A 15,930-nucleotide genomic window follows, 5' to 3' on the forward strand; every position below is an offset into this window, starting at 1 on the left:
CAGTGCCTTTATACCGGCTGGTGCTGGCTGTATTATCAGCACTTTCACAATGTGAAGGACTGAGGATGATACAGATTTAGTTTAGTTTATTCAATCATGTGCACATAGGACACAGACCTAGGATTTGATATTATTTCAAAGAAAAGAGTAGGTTGAAGCCATTTAACCCCTTAATCTGGATATTTACAGACATGTAGAAGTTACGCACTATAGCTTTAAACATTTTTGTATATTGCTACTAGGGAGTAAATTATTTCTTGCTGGAGTCAGTCTTATGTTCTGTGTTTATCAGGTATAACTTTCCCAAGGGATTAAGATTGCAGACACAGTATACTGACAGATTTATACTCTGTAATTTGATGTTCAAGATCAACATTACTTATCAAGGTTAAGCCCTAAGTGTTCAGTGCATGATTTGGCTCCAGATCCTTGAGGGTGGTCCGATGGATCAGATGAACTCACCCGCTGCAGAGTGACTGTGTACTGCTCCCAGACCATCTCCTCCATCCCTGAGCTCTGTGGAGACACAGCAGAATAAAGTTAATTAATCTCATCAATCCAACGTAGCAGACATACCAGGTCTGGTAACAGCCACCACCAGCCACTAAGTTCATAGTAAGGATATACACAGTTATGGACCCAAAACTGACACTTAATTAGTCGTCCCACAGCCAATCTTTGAAACTTATAGGAAACAGAGACCAAAACAAAGCTTGTCCCACATCACAGATGTGAGTTTAATACCCGTGAAACATGCACATCCACCAGGAATAAAGCTGCTGTGATCATGTTACTCATCAATGCCAAGTGCCTTAGCTCAGTTGCCTTATGTCTCATGCCTCCAGCCCAGTGGCCTAGTGCCTTAGTTCTTAGTTGCAGGGTAATAACACAAGAGCAGCTCCACCAAGGCTGCAGACTGAACTGAAGGTGTTACATAAAACCAAAGCTCATTGGCTGGTGGATCTGAGATCAGACCACAATAACCTCTCAACAGCAACCAGCAACCATCACAATGGCAGACATCCAAAAGAGACAATCAAGCATAAGGAGCTGGAGGCCCCTGATATGATCCATACTGAAACTAACTGCCCTCCATGAACAGCTAGCACAAACAAACCTGCTGCTAATGGATGGGACCCAGTCTGACAGCCCTGATCCTGGAGGATCCTCAAGCCTGGAAGAGGTTCGTAGAGGGACCTGACGGTGTATTGTCTTGAAATTTCCGACTAAGTCACGAACTTTACCTTCACTTTCATCAACTTACCAACTGTAGCTTTAATTGGAGAAACATTTTTTACACAGTAACTTTCCTTTTTAAAAAAATAAAATAAAAACAAGTAGGGGAGAGTGGGGTAATGTGAGACACCGGGTAATGTGAGACACCCCCTGTATCTAGAAAACGGAACACATTTATGGTCATCTGACCATTATGTTTCCAAGCCCCTTCCATTTCCCCATGGTCATGAAGGAGAGGACCTCACGATGCTGTGGAAAGCATGTTTTTTTTCACAAAAATATGATTTTTGCATGTAAAAGTACATTTTCTTGGTGTCAACTTAATCAACTGTTGTGCCAAAGCAAATTGATTCAGGTAAAAAAACTTATATGATACATGATGATGAACTACCAACATATAAAACCATGTGATGATGCTGGCTGAAAATTAGCCTGAATTTCTAAGAGAGGTCGTTTTTTCTAAAATGGGGGTGTTGGGTAGCCTAGAAATCTAGACGCACCCTAGCGGCAGCAAAAATATTTGCTCCGTAGGTGGGTCTAGAAACGAGCCATAGGAACTTTTTGAGTCTCGAACACCGATTGTGTTCACCAATCACAGCGCTCTATCTGTTTAGAGAGTCGTTGGGCAGGCTTAACGCGATGGCGACATACATTTTAATTGGCTTGTCTATGGAGGTAGATTTGTGTCTTTATTATTCAATCAAAAAAAAGGTTGCTTCAATCAAAAAATATATTTTCAATCAAAAAAACCCGTTTCAATCAAAGAAAAAAAGTGTTTGAATGCAAAAATATATTTGAGACTCAAAAAAATGCATTTGAACACTATTTTTTTTTGCTTGAAAATGTTTTTTTTGATAGAAGTGAAGGTTTTTTTGTTTGAAGCAACTTTTTTGATTGAAGTATTGTTGTTTTGTGTTTGGGCCATATTATGGGTAGGACATTTGTGTCTTTATAATTCAATCAAAAAAGAAGTTGCTTCAAACAAACAAAAAATATTTTCAATAAAAAAATCACTTCAATCAAAAAATAAACCTTTTCAATCATAGAAAAAATGTTTTTGAATGCAAAAAAATATTTGAGACTCAAAAAATTGCACTTGAACACTTTTTTTTTGATTGAAAATGTTTTCTTTGATTGAAGTAATCTTTTTTGTGTTTGGACCATGTTATGGGTAGGACATTTGTGTCTTAATTATTCAATCCCAAAAAAGTTGCTTCAATCAAAAAAAAAACATTTTCAATCAAAAAAAAAATATTTTCAATCAAAGAAAAAACTGTTTAAATGCAAAAAAAAAAAAAAATCATTTGAAGTGTTTTTTTTTTTGATTGAACTTTCTTTTTTTTTGAATGAAGTGAAAAAAGTTTTGAAGTCGTTTTTTTTTTGAATCATTTTGACACAAACGTACCGCAGTGGGCGGGTGCTTCCCCATTGGTCAGACATGTTTGAGTGACAAGTGTCTACACCAACGACGTCTTTCTGACAAGCAAGTCATGGTCGCCACTCGCCAGCGAGCCAGGAAGCAGTGGTGGAGTTGTTGGTAAGTAGATAAAACCGTATTAAAATGATTGGTGTCACGTTATTAGCCTACTCTGTTTGATATTTCGATTAAACATACAGCTTGCTAATTTAGCTCACGTTGACTAATTTGTGTGATGGTGTTAGATATCTGACGCCTCATATTGTCAGGCAGTTAAGTAAAGTTGGAAAGATATTCACAGATTCGGACTTCCGGGATCAATAACTTTGAGACGAAACGTTGTTCAAACACAAATGATGCCTCTTTCACATCATAATCCTACAGACTACTACCTACAAGAATCAAAAAACGATTTTTTTTACGAAAACGAGCCGTTCTCCGAGCTGGATGGAAAACATTGATCTCTATGCGCAGCCGGTAGCCGGGCGAGTGCGCAGGGACCGTCTGCAAATTGCAATACAAGAGCAAGACGCTCCGAACAAAAATCAATAGCTCCACTGTTATACAGTACAGCGACTCCAAAATCACCACACACACCAAGGGACTCCTCGTGGTCATACTACAACAGCTGTTTTGGAGAAATGCACACACCAAGGGACTCCTCGTGGTCATACTACAACAGCTGTTTTGGAGAAATGTGCCTTGTAATAATTTTGGTGATTTTTTTTATTGGAATTATTCATTAAAAACCTCCAATATTAATCAATAGCTCCACTGTTATACAGTACAGAGACTCCAAAATCACCACACACACCAAGGGACTCCTCATGGTCATACTACAACAGCTGTTTTGGAAAAATGTGCCTTTTTGTAATTTTGGTGATTTTTTTATTGGAACTAATCATTAAAAACCTCCAATATTTATCAATAGCTCCACTGTTTTTGGCACATTTTTCCAAAACAGCTGTTGTAGTATGACCATGAGGAGTCCCTTGGTGTGTGTGGTGATTTTGGAGTCTCTGTACTGTATAACAGTGCAGCTATTGATTAATATTGCAAGATATTAATGATCAATTCCTATAAAAAAATCACCAAAATTATTAAAAGGCACATTTCTCCAAAACAGCTGTTGTAGTATGACCACGAGGAGTCCCTTGGTGTGTGTGGTGATTTTGGAGTCGCTGTACTGTATAACAGTGGAGCTATTGATTTTTGTTCGGAGCGTCTTGCTCTTGTATTGCAATTTGCAGACGGTCCCTGCGCACTCGCCTGGCTACCGGCTGCGCATAGAGATCAATGTTTTCCATCCAGCTCGGAGAACGGCTCGTTTTCGTAAAAAAAATCGTTTTTTGATTCTTGTAGGTAGTAGTCTGTAGGATTATGATGTGAAAGAGGCATCATTTGTGTTTGAACAACGTTTCGTCTCAAAGTTATTGATCCCGGAAGTCCGAATCTGTGAATATCTTTCCAACTTTACTTAACTGCCTGACAATATGAGGCGTCAGATATCTAACACCATCACACAAATTAGTCAACGTGAGCTAAGTTAGCAAGCTGTATGTTTAATCGAAATATCAAACAGAGTAGGCTAATAACGTGACACCAATCATTTTAATACGGTTTTATCTACTTACCAACAACTCCACCACTGCTTCCTGGCTCGCTGGCGAGTGGCGACCATGACTTGCTTGTCAGAAAGACGTCGTTGGTGTAGACACTTGTCACTCAAACATGTCTGACCAATGGGGAAGCACCCGCCCACTGCGGTACGTCTGTGTCAAAATGATTTAAAAAAAAAACGACTTCAAAACGTTTTTCACTTCATTCAAAAAAAAAGAAAGTTCAATCAAAAAAAAAAACACTTCAAATGATTTTTTTTTTTTTTGCATTTAAACAGTTTTTTCTTTGATTGAAAATATTTTTTTTTTGATTGAAAATGTTTTTTTTTTGATTGAAGCAACTTTTTTGGGATTGAATAATTAAGACACAAATGTCCTACCCATAACATGGTCCAAACACAAAAAAGATTACTTCAATCAAAGAAAACATTTTCAATCAAAAAAAAAGTGTTCAAGTGCAATTTTTTGAGTCTCAAATATTTTTTTGCATTCAAAAACATTTTTTCTATGATTGAAAAGGTTTATTTTTTGATTGAAGTGATTTTTTTATTGAAAATATTTTTTGTTTGTTTGAAGCAACTTCTTTTTTGATTGAATTATAAAGACACAAATGTCCTACCCATAATATGGCCCAAACATAAAACAACAATAATGTACTTCAATCAAAAAAGTTGCTTCAAACAAAAAAACCTTCACTTCTATCAAAAAAAACATTTTCAAGCAAAAAAAAATAGTGTTCAAATGCATTTTTTTGAGTCTCAAATATATTTTTGCATTCAAACACTTTTTTTCTTTGATTGAAACGGGTTTTTTTGATTGAAAATATATTTTTTGATTGAAGCAACCTTTTTTTTGATTGAATAATAAAGACACAAATCTACCTCCATACTTGTCAGGCTAACGACATCCTGCTCTTTGCTCTGATTGGCCGTAGCGCTACCCTATTGCGTGCAGAGGCCGTTTGAAAGACAGCCTTCATCCCGCCCCCTGGATTGAGCCGAGGTCTACCGGTCGTTTCCAGACTATACATTTTAGTGATATAGTCTGGCTTGTCAGGCTAGGTGTTGGGGTAAAGTGAGACAAATGCTGCGGGGTAAAGTGAGACCATGGATGTATTATAATAAATCCATGAGTGAGACACTGTGAGCACAAGAAACACAAAGATTTACACTAGAATCTCGTCTCCCAAGTCAGAAATCTCGCGTGATCAAGCATGATCTGTAGCCACACTGCTTTGTTATGCTATGTGCTCTTCAGTCAGCTCGCTTAATATTGGTTACATTCAATTTTAGTCACATTCCACTTTGTCGGCTCCCTCCACACACAAGAGGACTTTTGATCAAAATGGTCACAATTGTCGGGACCTACAATCTGACCCCCAGACTATCTAACTGGTTCTATCCGTCATTTGAATGTTAATTAAAAAATTTTGTGTTGCATTTGATTTTGTTCTTGAGTCACTTTGTATTGAGAAAAAAAAAGTGCTTAATTGACCAATCCCCATGATTCTGATACTAGTCCGACATTAGTTCTGGGAAGTGTGGTTGTCAAGCTAGCTGTCAGGACTCTAACCGTTACAACATGTGTTGTTATGGTAGTTTCAGAGTGGAAAAAGTAAGTGGATCAGTTTACCCCATTGATTTCTCTCGTTTGTCTCAGTTTACCCCTGAGCTGGGGTAAAGTGAGACACAAGACCACTTTTTTTAAAACAATCATATTTTCACTGCCCTTCGTTCTAAATACATTCTGATAATTTCCATCGTTAGGAAACATCCTGAATTAATGGGAAATGTGTAAATTTTACTGATAAATCATTTTAGCTCGCTTAGAGGGGAGCAAATGTAAAAAGTGTCTCACTTTACCCCACTCTCCCCTATCTGAAGGGTAGGATCTGTCACAAAACTATGTTGTTACGTATCCTTGTCTTTCTTAGTGGGCGTATGCAGGAGTGAAAGTATAGGCTCTCAGTTGGAGGGGACAGCAGCTGCCTGCCAAAATCTGAATCCAACCAAAAAAAGTCAGGGTCACACTTTAATCAAAAAACAAAAAAACACATTTGCTAATGGTATGTTACCGTAGATGACCATTTAGTAGCCCGGGCGTTTAATATGCTAAATCGACTTGGACCCCAGGCGTTTATAAGAACCAGGCGCGTATTTGCAACAGGCTACAATTTATTTTTGCAATGAGCAGCACCAGACCATCATGCAAAGAACAAGGATTTCACCATAGGACCACTGGAACAAAACTACTTTTTTCCCCAACACATGTTTATTGACATCAGACAATAAATACAAAGACAGTTTGTCTGTGTTACGGCGACACAGGGAGCTGATCAGAGCAGCCAATCAGATCAGTGTTATGAATGATAGCGGGAGGAGGGAAGGTGGGGGGTCGATCGCGGTCATTTCAGCACTGTACATTAGCGCATTTATCTATTTGTCTTTGTCGTCCAGCGCAACCTGTCCCGCTAGCGCACCTGTGTTTGTGTGTCTGTGTCTGTGTGTGTGTCCGCCTGCATGCGAGAGAGAGAGCGAGAGGAGGGGCTGACTGACAGAGGTAGGAGTCGCTGTTGAAAAAAACTTTTTTTTCCTGTGCAAGACTGGTAAACACTTAATCGCCCGGGCGTTTAATTGAACCGGCGTTTATTACGCCAAATGAGCTCGGACCCCGGCGGCTATTAGAGCACAGGCGCGTATTTGCACGCGGGCGATTATTTGGTCATCTACGGTATGTTAAATACATAGGTGGCTGGACGTATTAGTTAAAAAAAAGGTTTTCTCTGTGATTGGAGTCAGATTGAACACACTGGGGGATGTGGAGGAGAGATGAGCACTCAATTCTGTAAAACTGGGATCATCCACTTCATCACACCTTGATTGACCAAAAAACTTATCATTCACTTCTAAGCCAATCAGAATTCCCTGTGACACGTCAGAAAATTCAAAGACAAGAGCCTTGTAATCCATTCAGCTGTTAAATTAAGCAGTTATAAATTAAAAGTGTGGTGATTTAGAAAGTTTTGTCAACATTCCTATAGACCTACTGTATTAACCATTACGTATACCTTATACCATGGTCTGGGTGAATACTCAATTCTGATTGGCTGCCGGGTGTCCTTAAAAAGTGACAATGGACAGCCAGTGTTGCCAACTTGGCGACTTTCTTGCTAAATCTGGCGACTTTCCAAACCCTCTTGGTGACTTTTTTTTGTCAAAAGCGACTAGTGACAAATCTAGCGGCTTTTTACAAACGTTTCTGGTTTGGAGACTCGGACCTGAAAGCTAGGCTACGTGTCGGGTAGTGACAGCAACACTGGCCCCACGGTTTCCGGTGTGCTCCGTTTGGTCCGTATCCGTAAGCTTTGTGGAAACGCGCAGAAAATGGACGAAAGGCTCCATCCGTATCCATATGCGTATTTCACGTTGAGCATAAATGGGCCTTATTAACAAGACTTTTTCTAACTCCGTTCAGTGTTTCACTACAGGAATCGTTCCTGGCAAGAACATTACGGAAGCTAAAATAACGTCTGTCTCCACGCCACGGACGACTGCCCAGTCTGGGTCATTCTCACTTTCTTCCTCAGAGAAATTATGAGAGCTGCCTCAGTACATCCAGTCGAGTCAGTTGCTTCTGCTATTAAACATCCCACCAAGGTAATACGTGGCCTAGCGAGGCACAGACAGATATGGATGGGATTGTGTTAATGTTAGCTTGTTAGCCACGTTAGCTTGTTAGCCACCTTCACTCGGAGCATAGTTTACGTGTAATGGAGGACTATACTCCACACAACACGGTTATAATTAATGGGCTAATACCATATCAGATTAGAAAATCTAGCTAGGCTAACCCATAGTGCTGCAATTCTTCCCCAGTTGGCATGTCTGCCCCCGTAGCCCCTGCCACAGGAGCCGGGCAGAAGGAGGGCCGGTGCCCTATGTCATGTGGAGCAACGATCTCGAGCAGAGACCCACATCCTATATGCATAGTGTGCATCGCTTGCAGACCCGCAGGTCTGTGCACACTGCTCTACCATGCTGATGAAAATCTAATGGATATCTTTGGACAAGTAGAGGACAATGATGCAGACAGCGAGACCTGTTCTGACATTTTTGAAATTAATGACATGGAGGAAGAAGAGGATGACTCTGCCTTCCCCACTCAATCCGAAACAGCTGCTCCGGTGGATAACAACTTGTACGAGGTATGCAAACAAGCCACAGCCAAGCAGACCATCCCCTGGCTGACAGCTCAGGACACAGAGGGGTCGGCAAGGGACCTTTACGATAGGAAAAGGCTTCGCCCCGTCCTCCAACCAAGCAGCTGACAAGCATTATGACAAATCCTGATTGGTTGTAGCTTGGAAAGCTTGAGAAAACACCAAAGTGTTTGTACTGGGAAGAAACGAGGAGGATTTCCCTGGATTCCCCATGTACGATACAGTCGTACATGCACAAACCAAGCACTTGGAAGGAAGTAAGAAGTAAGCCCTCCTACGTGCAGGCTTCTCCAGCTGGGGAGGAGTGTGACACGCCCTCGTATCCCGCTGTGCAGCACCGATTCGCCGGGAGGTTAATGGTGCCGTTTTTACAATTCTCCACCTCACCTGACGTGAGACAGTGGAACATGGAAGTGTCGGAGCTCCCATGCTCAGTAACTTTGTAGTGGATGCAGTGAGCTATCAATCCTCGCCGTTCAAATCACACCGTATACGTTTGAGCTCCTCCGTTCCAACCCAGACCTCTAAAAAGCATTCATAACTTCCATCTACATTTTCTTCTGCATCTCCGCTGTTGCCGTCATGAATCCCAGCATCCTCCCAGAGCGGATTCCCTGTGTTGGCTGACAGACTGACTGTCCCAGGTACCGAGACGTTTTTTCCCCTCTGTTAACATGACAAGTACAGGCTGAGCTTGGTCTACCCACTCATCAGCTAGTAACAGAGTCCCCGACCAGATGGGCTTCTCACCAAAACATTATAAAGAGATTTCTCAAACAGGAGAAGGCCATAGTCCATGTCCTGGGTTCAGACAAGAAATGTCTGCATCTTGTGCCCACTTGGCAAGACCTTGACGTTTTAGAGTCCATAAATAAAGCTGTCAAACCACTCCAAGACTTCACAGATGCACTCTCTGGGGAGTCGTATGTCAGCGTTTCATGCATTAAAGAAGAACTATGCAGGATTTGTAGCTCAACTACATTTTGACCTTAATTAAACAGCTTTGGAGTAACTGTGATGGTTTAATATATGGCTTAACTTGTTACGAGGGAGAATGGAGACTCTCTGCCTTCAACTGCATGTCGCTAATTGTGTCTCTTGGTTGAAAACCAACATTGCAAGATTGGGGCCACCGCCCTGGTGTCCCAGCTCTCGTCTCTGCGCACCGCGACACAATCACGCCCCCTAATCCGTAAACTACACAGATATACATCGTAGGATTGTAACATCGTATATATATTTAATGTGCTACCACTCTATCGATTGAATTCTCGCCAGCTTTGTTGTAAACAAATGCACATGGCCTGGAGGAGGGTTAGCAAAACAGCAGAAAAGCGAGGTAGACGACACAGCCACATTGAGGAGGTAGGTTACTAAGTGTTGTTGTGGAGATGTTACAAGGTCATGGGCGCTGCCTATGACCTCCACCAAAGGTCTCTTCAGCTCAGCATTTGAGGAACTGTTACGGGCACGGCCGAAAGGGGTTTGGCCTTGTGTCTGTGTGTGTCTCTCTCCCTCCTTGTTCCCCCACAGCTCCACCCAGTTCCCAATCAGCCAAACGAGGCTCACCTGGTCTGGCTACCTTAAGAACTGTTACTATTAAACACACAGAATCCAGACGAAGCAAAACTAAAGGTAGAGTCAACCCACAAGAGATTGTGATTACGCTGCTGTGCAAAGCTGTAGAGAGCGTGACGTTGTAGAGAGGCACCCTGTGATATGGTTAATTAGCTAGTCTTCAGTGGCTTCCCGGGAGGCTTCTTTAAACGTTGAACTCTGCGAGTGAACAATGGACCCAAGGCAAGGCCCACTGCCACACAGAAAACGTACCCACACCCAGGTATCACCACCAAAAATAAGAAAGGCAAAATAACAAAGTGGCAAGAGTCTCTCTCTGCCCCACGACTACCTTACAGGGAACTCTCAAGCAAACACAGGCAGGCAGTAAAATCACAAACTATCTTGAAATGAAGACTACCACTACCTCACACAACAGCTACAAACTACTACTACTACACCTCATGGTTGTTCACACAAGCAAGGCTTCACAGAAGCAACCTTCTTGACGCGGTTCACACCTCTGTATCCATTAATTCCTGATATTTGGACACCTTGTCGGGCATTATCCCTTACATAATTAATTAATTAAATCACTGCTACAGTATATACAACACAGGTTTCTTCACACCAGCACTGTTTATAATCTACAGCAGGGTCCAAAGGTCTGAGACCAGTCACACCATTCAAGTGGATTTTATTCAATGGATTAATGAATCATATATATATATATATATCATAAACATATTCTTCACACAGTTCCACACAGTTCTTCATCCTAATGGCATACCCCTGGTGCAGTGACACACAAGCACACTTGCAAAATGCAAAAGTAATTTTTGAGCCATTAGTGCAACACACAGCTCTCCTTTTCTATTACCAGACCAACACACACACACACACACACACACACACACAAAGAGGAACATGTGTGGGTGTGGGAACTGACCTTAGCGGGAGTACAGTCAGTACCATGTCAATAACAGCAGCCTGCGTGTTGCCCTGTCTGTCTCACTACCGGGCTGGTGTGTCAGTTTTATTACACACCAGCCAACTATTCCAGCAGGCATCTGCAATCATCCCTTACCACCTCATTACTCTCTCTCTCTCTCGCCCTCTCTCTCACACACATACACACGTATGTGTGCCAAAGCTTGATGATGCTGATGGAGTTAGGCAGCTCTGCTCAGCTTCATCTGCTCCTAACAAGAATCATGAATGAGTGACAACAGAGAGCAGGAGGAAACACTGAGGCAGTTGGAGTGGGCGAGGGGAGATGTTTTCCCCAAGTTCCACTCATTAATTTTCTGTCTCTCTGTCATATCCTCCAGTAAAGAGCATGGCCTGGTTTGTGTGCGTGTGTGTGTGTGTCAGTCGGCTTTTGAGAGAACCATCTCCTTATTGCTGTACTGACACTAACCCTAACCCTGCTCAGATTGTTAAGCCTTCTGCTGTGGAGGATCACAATGCTGATAAATATGTAAATGGAAAACAATATCATTGTAAAAATAACTGATGTGAGGGTCTAAGGGCAGAGGATGTTGTTATGATGCTGTGTAAAGCCCTTTGAGACAAACGGTTTGGAAAAATGGGCTATACAAATAAACTTGCCTTGCTTTGAGTCAGTGAGTAGCACCACAGCAATACATGAGTGATGAGCTGGTGTTTTAATAGTGAACATTTTGTGAGTTCCTTTTAGAGAGTAAACCAACAGCTGACATCACCACATGGCCAAACCCAGTGGAGGTCAAACAACATTAAGATTTCAGTCAGATACTAAACATGAAAATGAATAATATTGTATTCCTATTACATCCTACATTTTATTATGCCTTATAACACTCAATGGCCAAAGATGTTAAACCAGACACCAGTAAATAGTGACTGTATTAGATTATATTTACATTCTTTCAACCCTAGGGATATGTCTGTCCATTTAGGAAGCAAAAGTGATTGCCAATCAATTTAACCTGCTTGGGTGCAAATCAGAGTGAGAACAGATGCAATGAAGATCCTGACTGATTCTGTCTTGTGTTTTGCTGGTGTCCCATCTGTGTTAGCGAAATGGAAATTGCACAGGTACTCTAACTCCTCAAAACTGTGTATATCCATATGAGCGGCTGCAAGAAGGTTTGCTTTGTCTCCCAGTACAGGTTCAAGAGCATGGAGGATGTGCCACTCATCCTCACGCTCCCAACCCAGCAGCAGGACCAGTATCTGCTTCTTAGTGTGAGGGGGATCAGGAGGAGCACTGCTAGATCTCTACTAAACCTCCAGCAGGCTCCTGGTGTGGATGCTTCTGACAATCTGTCAAAATCTTTGGTGCAGCAGCCCCTAGATTCATCCTCGGCCAGAGAGTGTAGCCAGCCACTTCCTGGATGTTAACACTGATGCCACTGACAGGCCCTCGTGTTCCTCTGACCAAAATCCAATTTACCCATGGGATACTATGTATAAGTGCTACAATACCACCAAGTACTGCACACAAACTGCCCAGGAGTTCCCTGATGCCCTGTTCCAGCTCTGGAGGCAGATCTAATGTGTTAAATCATCAGAGAATACTCTGATGTTATGTGGAGGCACACAGGCACACGGGGCTAAAAACACTGTTGAGTCACGTTGCCATGATCAAATTCATGTTGGATCAACCTGTGATTTCAATTTTTCACAGCAAATCCAGCACACACATTTTACACAATTGTGTCAATAAAGATTTGATTTTCAACTTGAATTATTTGTTCATTATATAATGATGTTGTTTTTAGTTGTTTGTAGATAGTGTCACTTCTAATTCTCTGAGCATCCAGTACAGCAAATATACCACTACTACTACTACCACCACTATTTATTACCATGTTATTACTTCTGAAGGAGGCAGAGGACTAAATTAACAAAACTATGATGGCCCATTTTGAAAGAGCAGCAGCACCAAACGCTCGGCTGACCAGTCGTATAACTTCATCACTCAGTCAGTTAGAAAAAAAGTAATTTTGCCAAAAGTAATTCACAAAAATTTACGGAGTGTGGCCATCGCCAAACATTCACAAACACAAACCAAGTCCACACCTTTCACCTATTCAGTGTCAGAGTGAGATCAAGTATGGAAACACATGACTGAAGAGCAGCTCCAGGCTGCGGTCGCATCCAGCTCCATCCAGCTGACATGCTCATCATGACCCAGAGAATTCAGACTAACACTCATTATTACTTGTTCGTTTCATGTTAATTTCCTGTTTTAGATTGTGGATGTAGTCTTGCTCTAGTGTAGACTTATAAAACATCAGTAGTTTAGTGTTCACATTTTCACTGTGAGGGTAGTTTTTGAGCCGCTTACTGTACTTTGAAGACAGAAACACACAGCTTTTCACAAATACTGGCATGCTCTCACTCTCTCTCGCTCTATCGCTCTCTCTCACTCACACACACACACACACACACACACACATAGACACGCAGACACGCAAAGTAAGGAACCTAAAAATAGATATAAGTCGGAGTAAATTATAAAGAAGGTGTGTACTAATGTCTGTAACATCTACTAACAAAATAAACTGACAGATGTGCTGGTCAAATCTGAACTGACCCACAAAGCATTAACAGCTGTGATGTCGACTCCAGCGCAGACATTCAGTTAAGTTCATCTTACTGTGACTTCAGCCTAAACATCAGGACCATTAAGATAAATGATTAGTCACAAAGCTGGATCTAACTCTGCTGGTCTCAGACACTGGTGTGACTCCGATATGAAAACACACACTGAGCAGCATCATGGTAACTATGTTTGGTTCAGTGTGAACAAGTAAAGTAGAAATAATGACAGATCTGGAAAACTAGGCTACAGTCGCGTGACCAAACTACCGAAATAAATACTGTCAGTTCACATTCAATAAAACGGAAAACGATGCAGCACAACACAATGTACTGTATAAATCCTTGATGTTAGAACTCATACCATGGAAGACTTCATCTTAACATGTAATAAATTAAAGACACTATAAAACATTCACAGACACACACTCAGTTAAACAGAGAATTTAAAGCAGCAGACACAACACATACATCAGCACAGTCTGCTCTCTGCTATTTATATCCATCCATTCAGCCAACCATTCATCCAATTCCCACCAATCGGAGCAGACAGGAGTTCCCAGCAGGTGCGTAGAGGACCACCAGGCTGCCTTTCAGCTGTTCGGTGTCCAACCCCCTCAGCTGGATCCTGGCACCCCCTCCAGCACCGCAGGCTCCCCCTTCCCTGCAGCCATCTGAGGCCCTGATCTTAGTGGTCTCCACATGCCTGCAGCCAGCACAGCAGCCGGTCCCCAGCCACTCAAGACTCATCAGAGGAGTGTCCACCGTCCACCTGCCCTGTCAAACAGACCACAGACCTGACCGCTGAAATCCTGCCTCAGCATGGTCTGCACAGTGCGGGCGCTTTACACACCACTGCTTAACCTCCCTGCTTCGCTGTCCTACCTCCAATCTGGATTAGCCCGTGCTGTAGCGGATTAGCCTAGCCCTGGGAGGGAGGAGAGACTAAAAATAACAACAGACTCACGGGGCCTCCCGGACCTCCTCCTGCTCCCGTCCCACGCAGAGTCCTAAGTGCTCGCACAGCACTCCTCCACTTCTTGCGCAGGCCAGATGACATAGCCGGCAAGCTGATGCAGAGAGACTTGACAGCGGTCAACACTCCTACTCTCTGTCTATCACTTTGAACACTAGCCTGCTGCTTTTCCTGCTCTCTCTGTCTGTCTCTCTCCCCCCCTCACACACACACGCGCGCGTTATACCACACTTGTGAGGACTATATTCACTCAACAGAATCAGAATAAACATTTCCAATATACTTTGACTAGAGTGGAACTGGACATGTGACTGGGACGAAGACGTTTTTTTCTCCCCCTTGTTTAAAAATTAGGAAACTGGCAAAACCAAACTCAGATTCAAACAACCGGGCTTTCTGTGCACTACAACAGTGTTGAAATGTGAAATGTTAAAGGTCATTTAACTTCTGCTACAGTAGTGCACTCATTCTCATAAAAAACTGAAGAAATGCCCAGATTTTTCTTTGAGTTGCCCTCAGCCTCAGCACCGGCTCCCCTCAGTGTGCTGAGCCCCCTGCTCTGTGCTCTGTGTACCTGTGTGAGGTGGAGCAGCTGGCTGAGTAGTGCAGGGAAAACAACCTGCTCCTCAACACCTCAAAAACTAAGGAGCTGATAATTGACTTCAAGAAGAGGAAAACTGACATTTCACCACTAATCATCAGCGTGAACACCTCTGAGCTGCTGAAAAAGGCCCAGCAGAGATTATACTTCCTGAGGGTGCTCACTCAGGAAGAATAACATCTCACAGGGACTGCTGGTGTCGTGCTCCATAGAGAGCATAATATCATACTGTATGTGCGTGAGGTTCACCAGCTGCACAGTGGCTCAGAGGAAAGCGCTCCAGAGGGTCATCAACACCGCCCAGAAGATCGTCACTCTGGAAGAACTACACAGTTCCTCAAAAAAGCACAGAACATTATGAAGGACACCTTTCACCCCGGTCACTCCCTGTTTGAGCTGCTTCCATCAGGCAGACGGTGCAGAGCGAACTCAATGTATGGTATGTGTTTGTTTCTGTCTTTATTTTATTATCAACATTATTTATTCCAGCTATTCTTTTTCTTATGCTAATTTATCGTCTCTTTTTATTTACGGTTGCACTGTCTGGTTTGGCAGTTTAGTTTTCGTTGTACATGTGACAATGACAAAAAGGATATTCTATTTTATTCTATTCAAAACATTTACAATATAACATACGTCTAGTTATATGTCATTTCTAAAAGCTGATCTATGCTTCTGCGTTAAGTTGACGGCGTATCTCCTCAGAGCCCTCTGCAG

General features: G+C 42.3%; 1 protein-coding gene across 4 annotated transcripts in view; it reads right to left on the bottom strand.

The window, feature by feature from the left end:
* Positions 1–15,930, bottom strand: part of LOC146981802 (tight junction protein 2-like) — a 58,984-nt gene that overhangs the window by 29,060 nt on the left and 13,994 nt on the right. For 2 of the 4 annotated variants that reach the window (XM_085787349.1, XM_085787348.1), the window contains exons 1-2: positions 14,174–14,397; positions 463–516 (exon numbers count right to left, since the gene is read on the bottom strand). In XM_085787349.1, the coding sequence (XP_085643475.1) occupies positions 463–516; positions 14,174–14,386 (267 nt within the window). In that variant the 5' untranslated portion in view covers positions 14,387–14,397. Of the gene's footprint in view, positions 1–462; positions 517–14,173; positions 14,398–15,930 lie in introns of those variants that run through there. The other 2 variants (XM_085787351.1, XM_085787350.1) reach the window with 1 other exon arrangement.

This window comes from Trachurus japonicus, chromosome 9 (genome assembly GCF_045865225.1).
Source record: "Trachurus japonicus isolate A0001 chromosome 9, Traja_1.0".
NCBI lineage: Eukaryota > Metazoa > Chordata > Actinopteri > Carangiformes > Carangidae > Trachurus > Trachurus japonicus.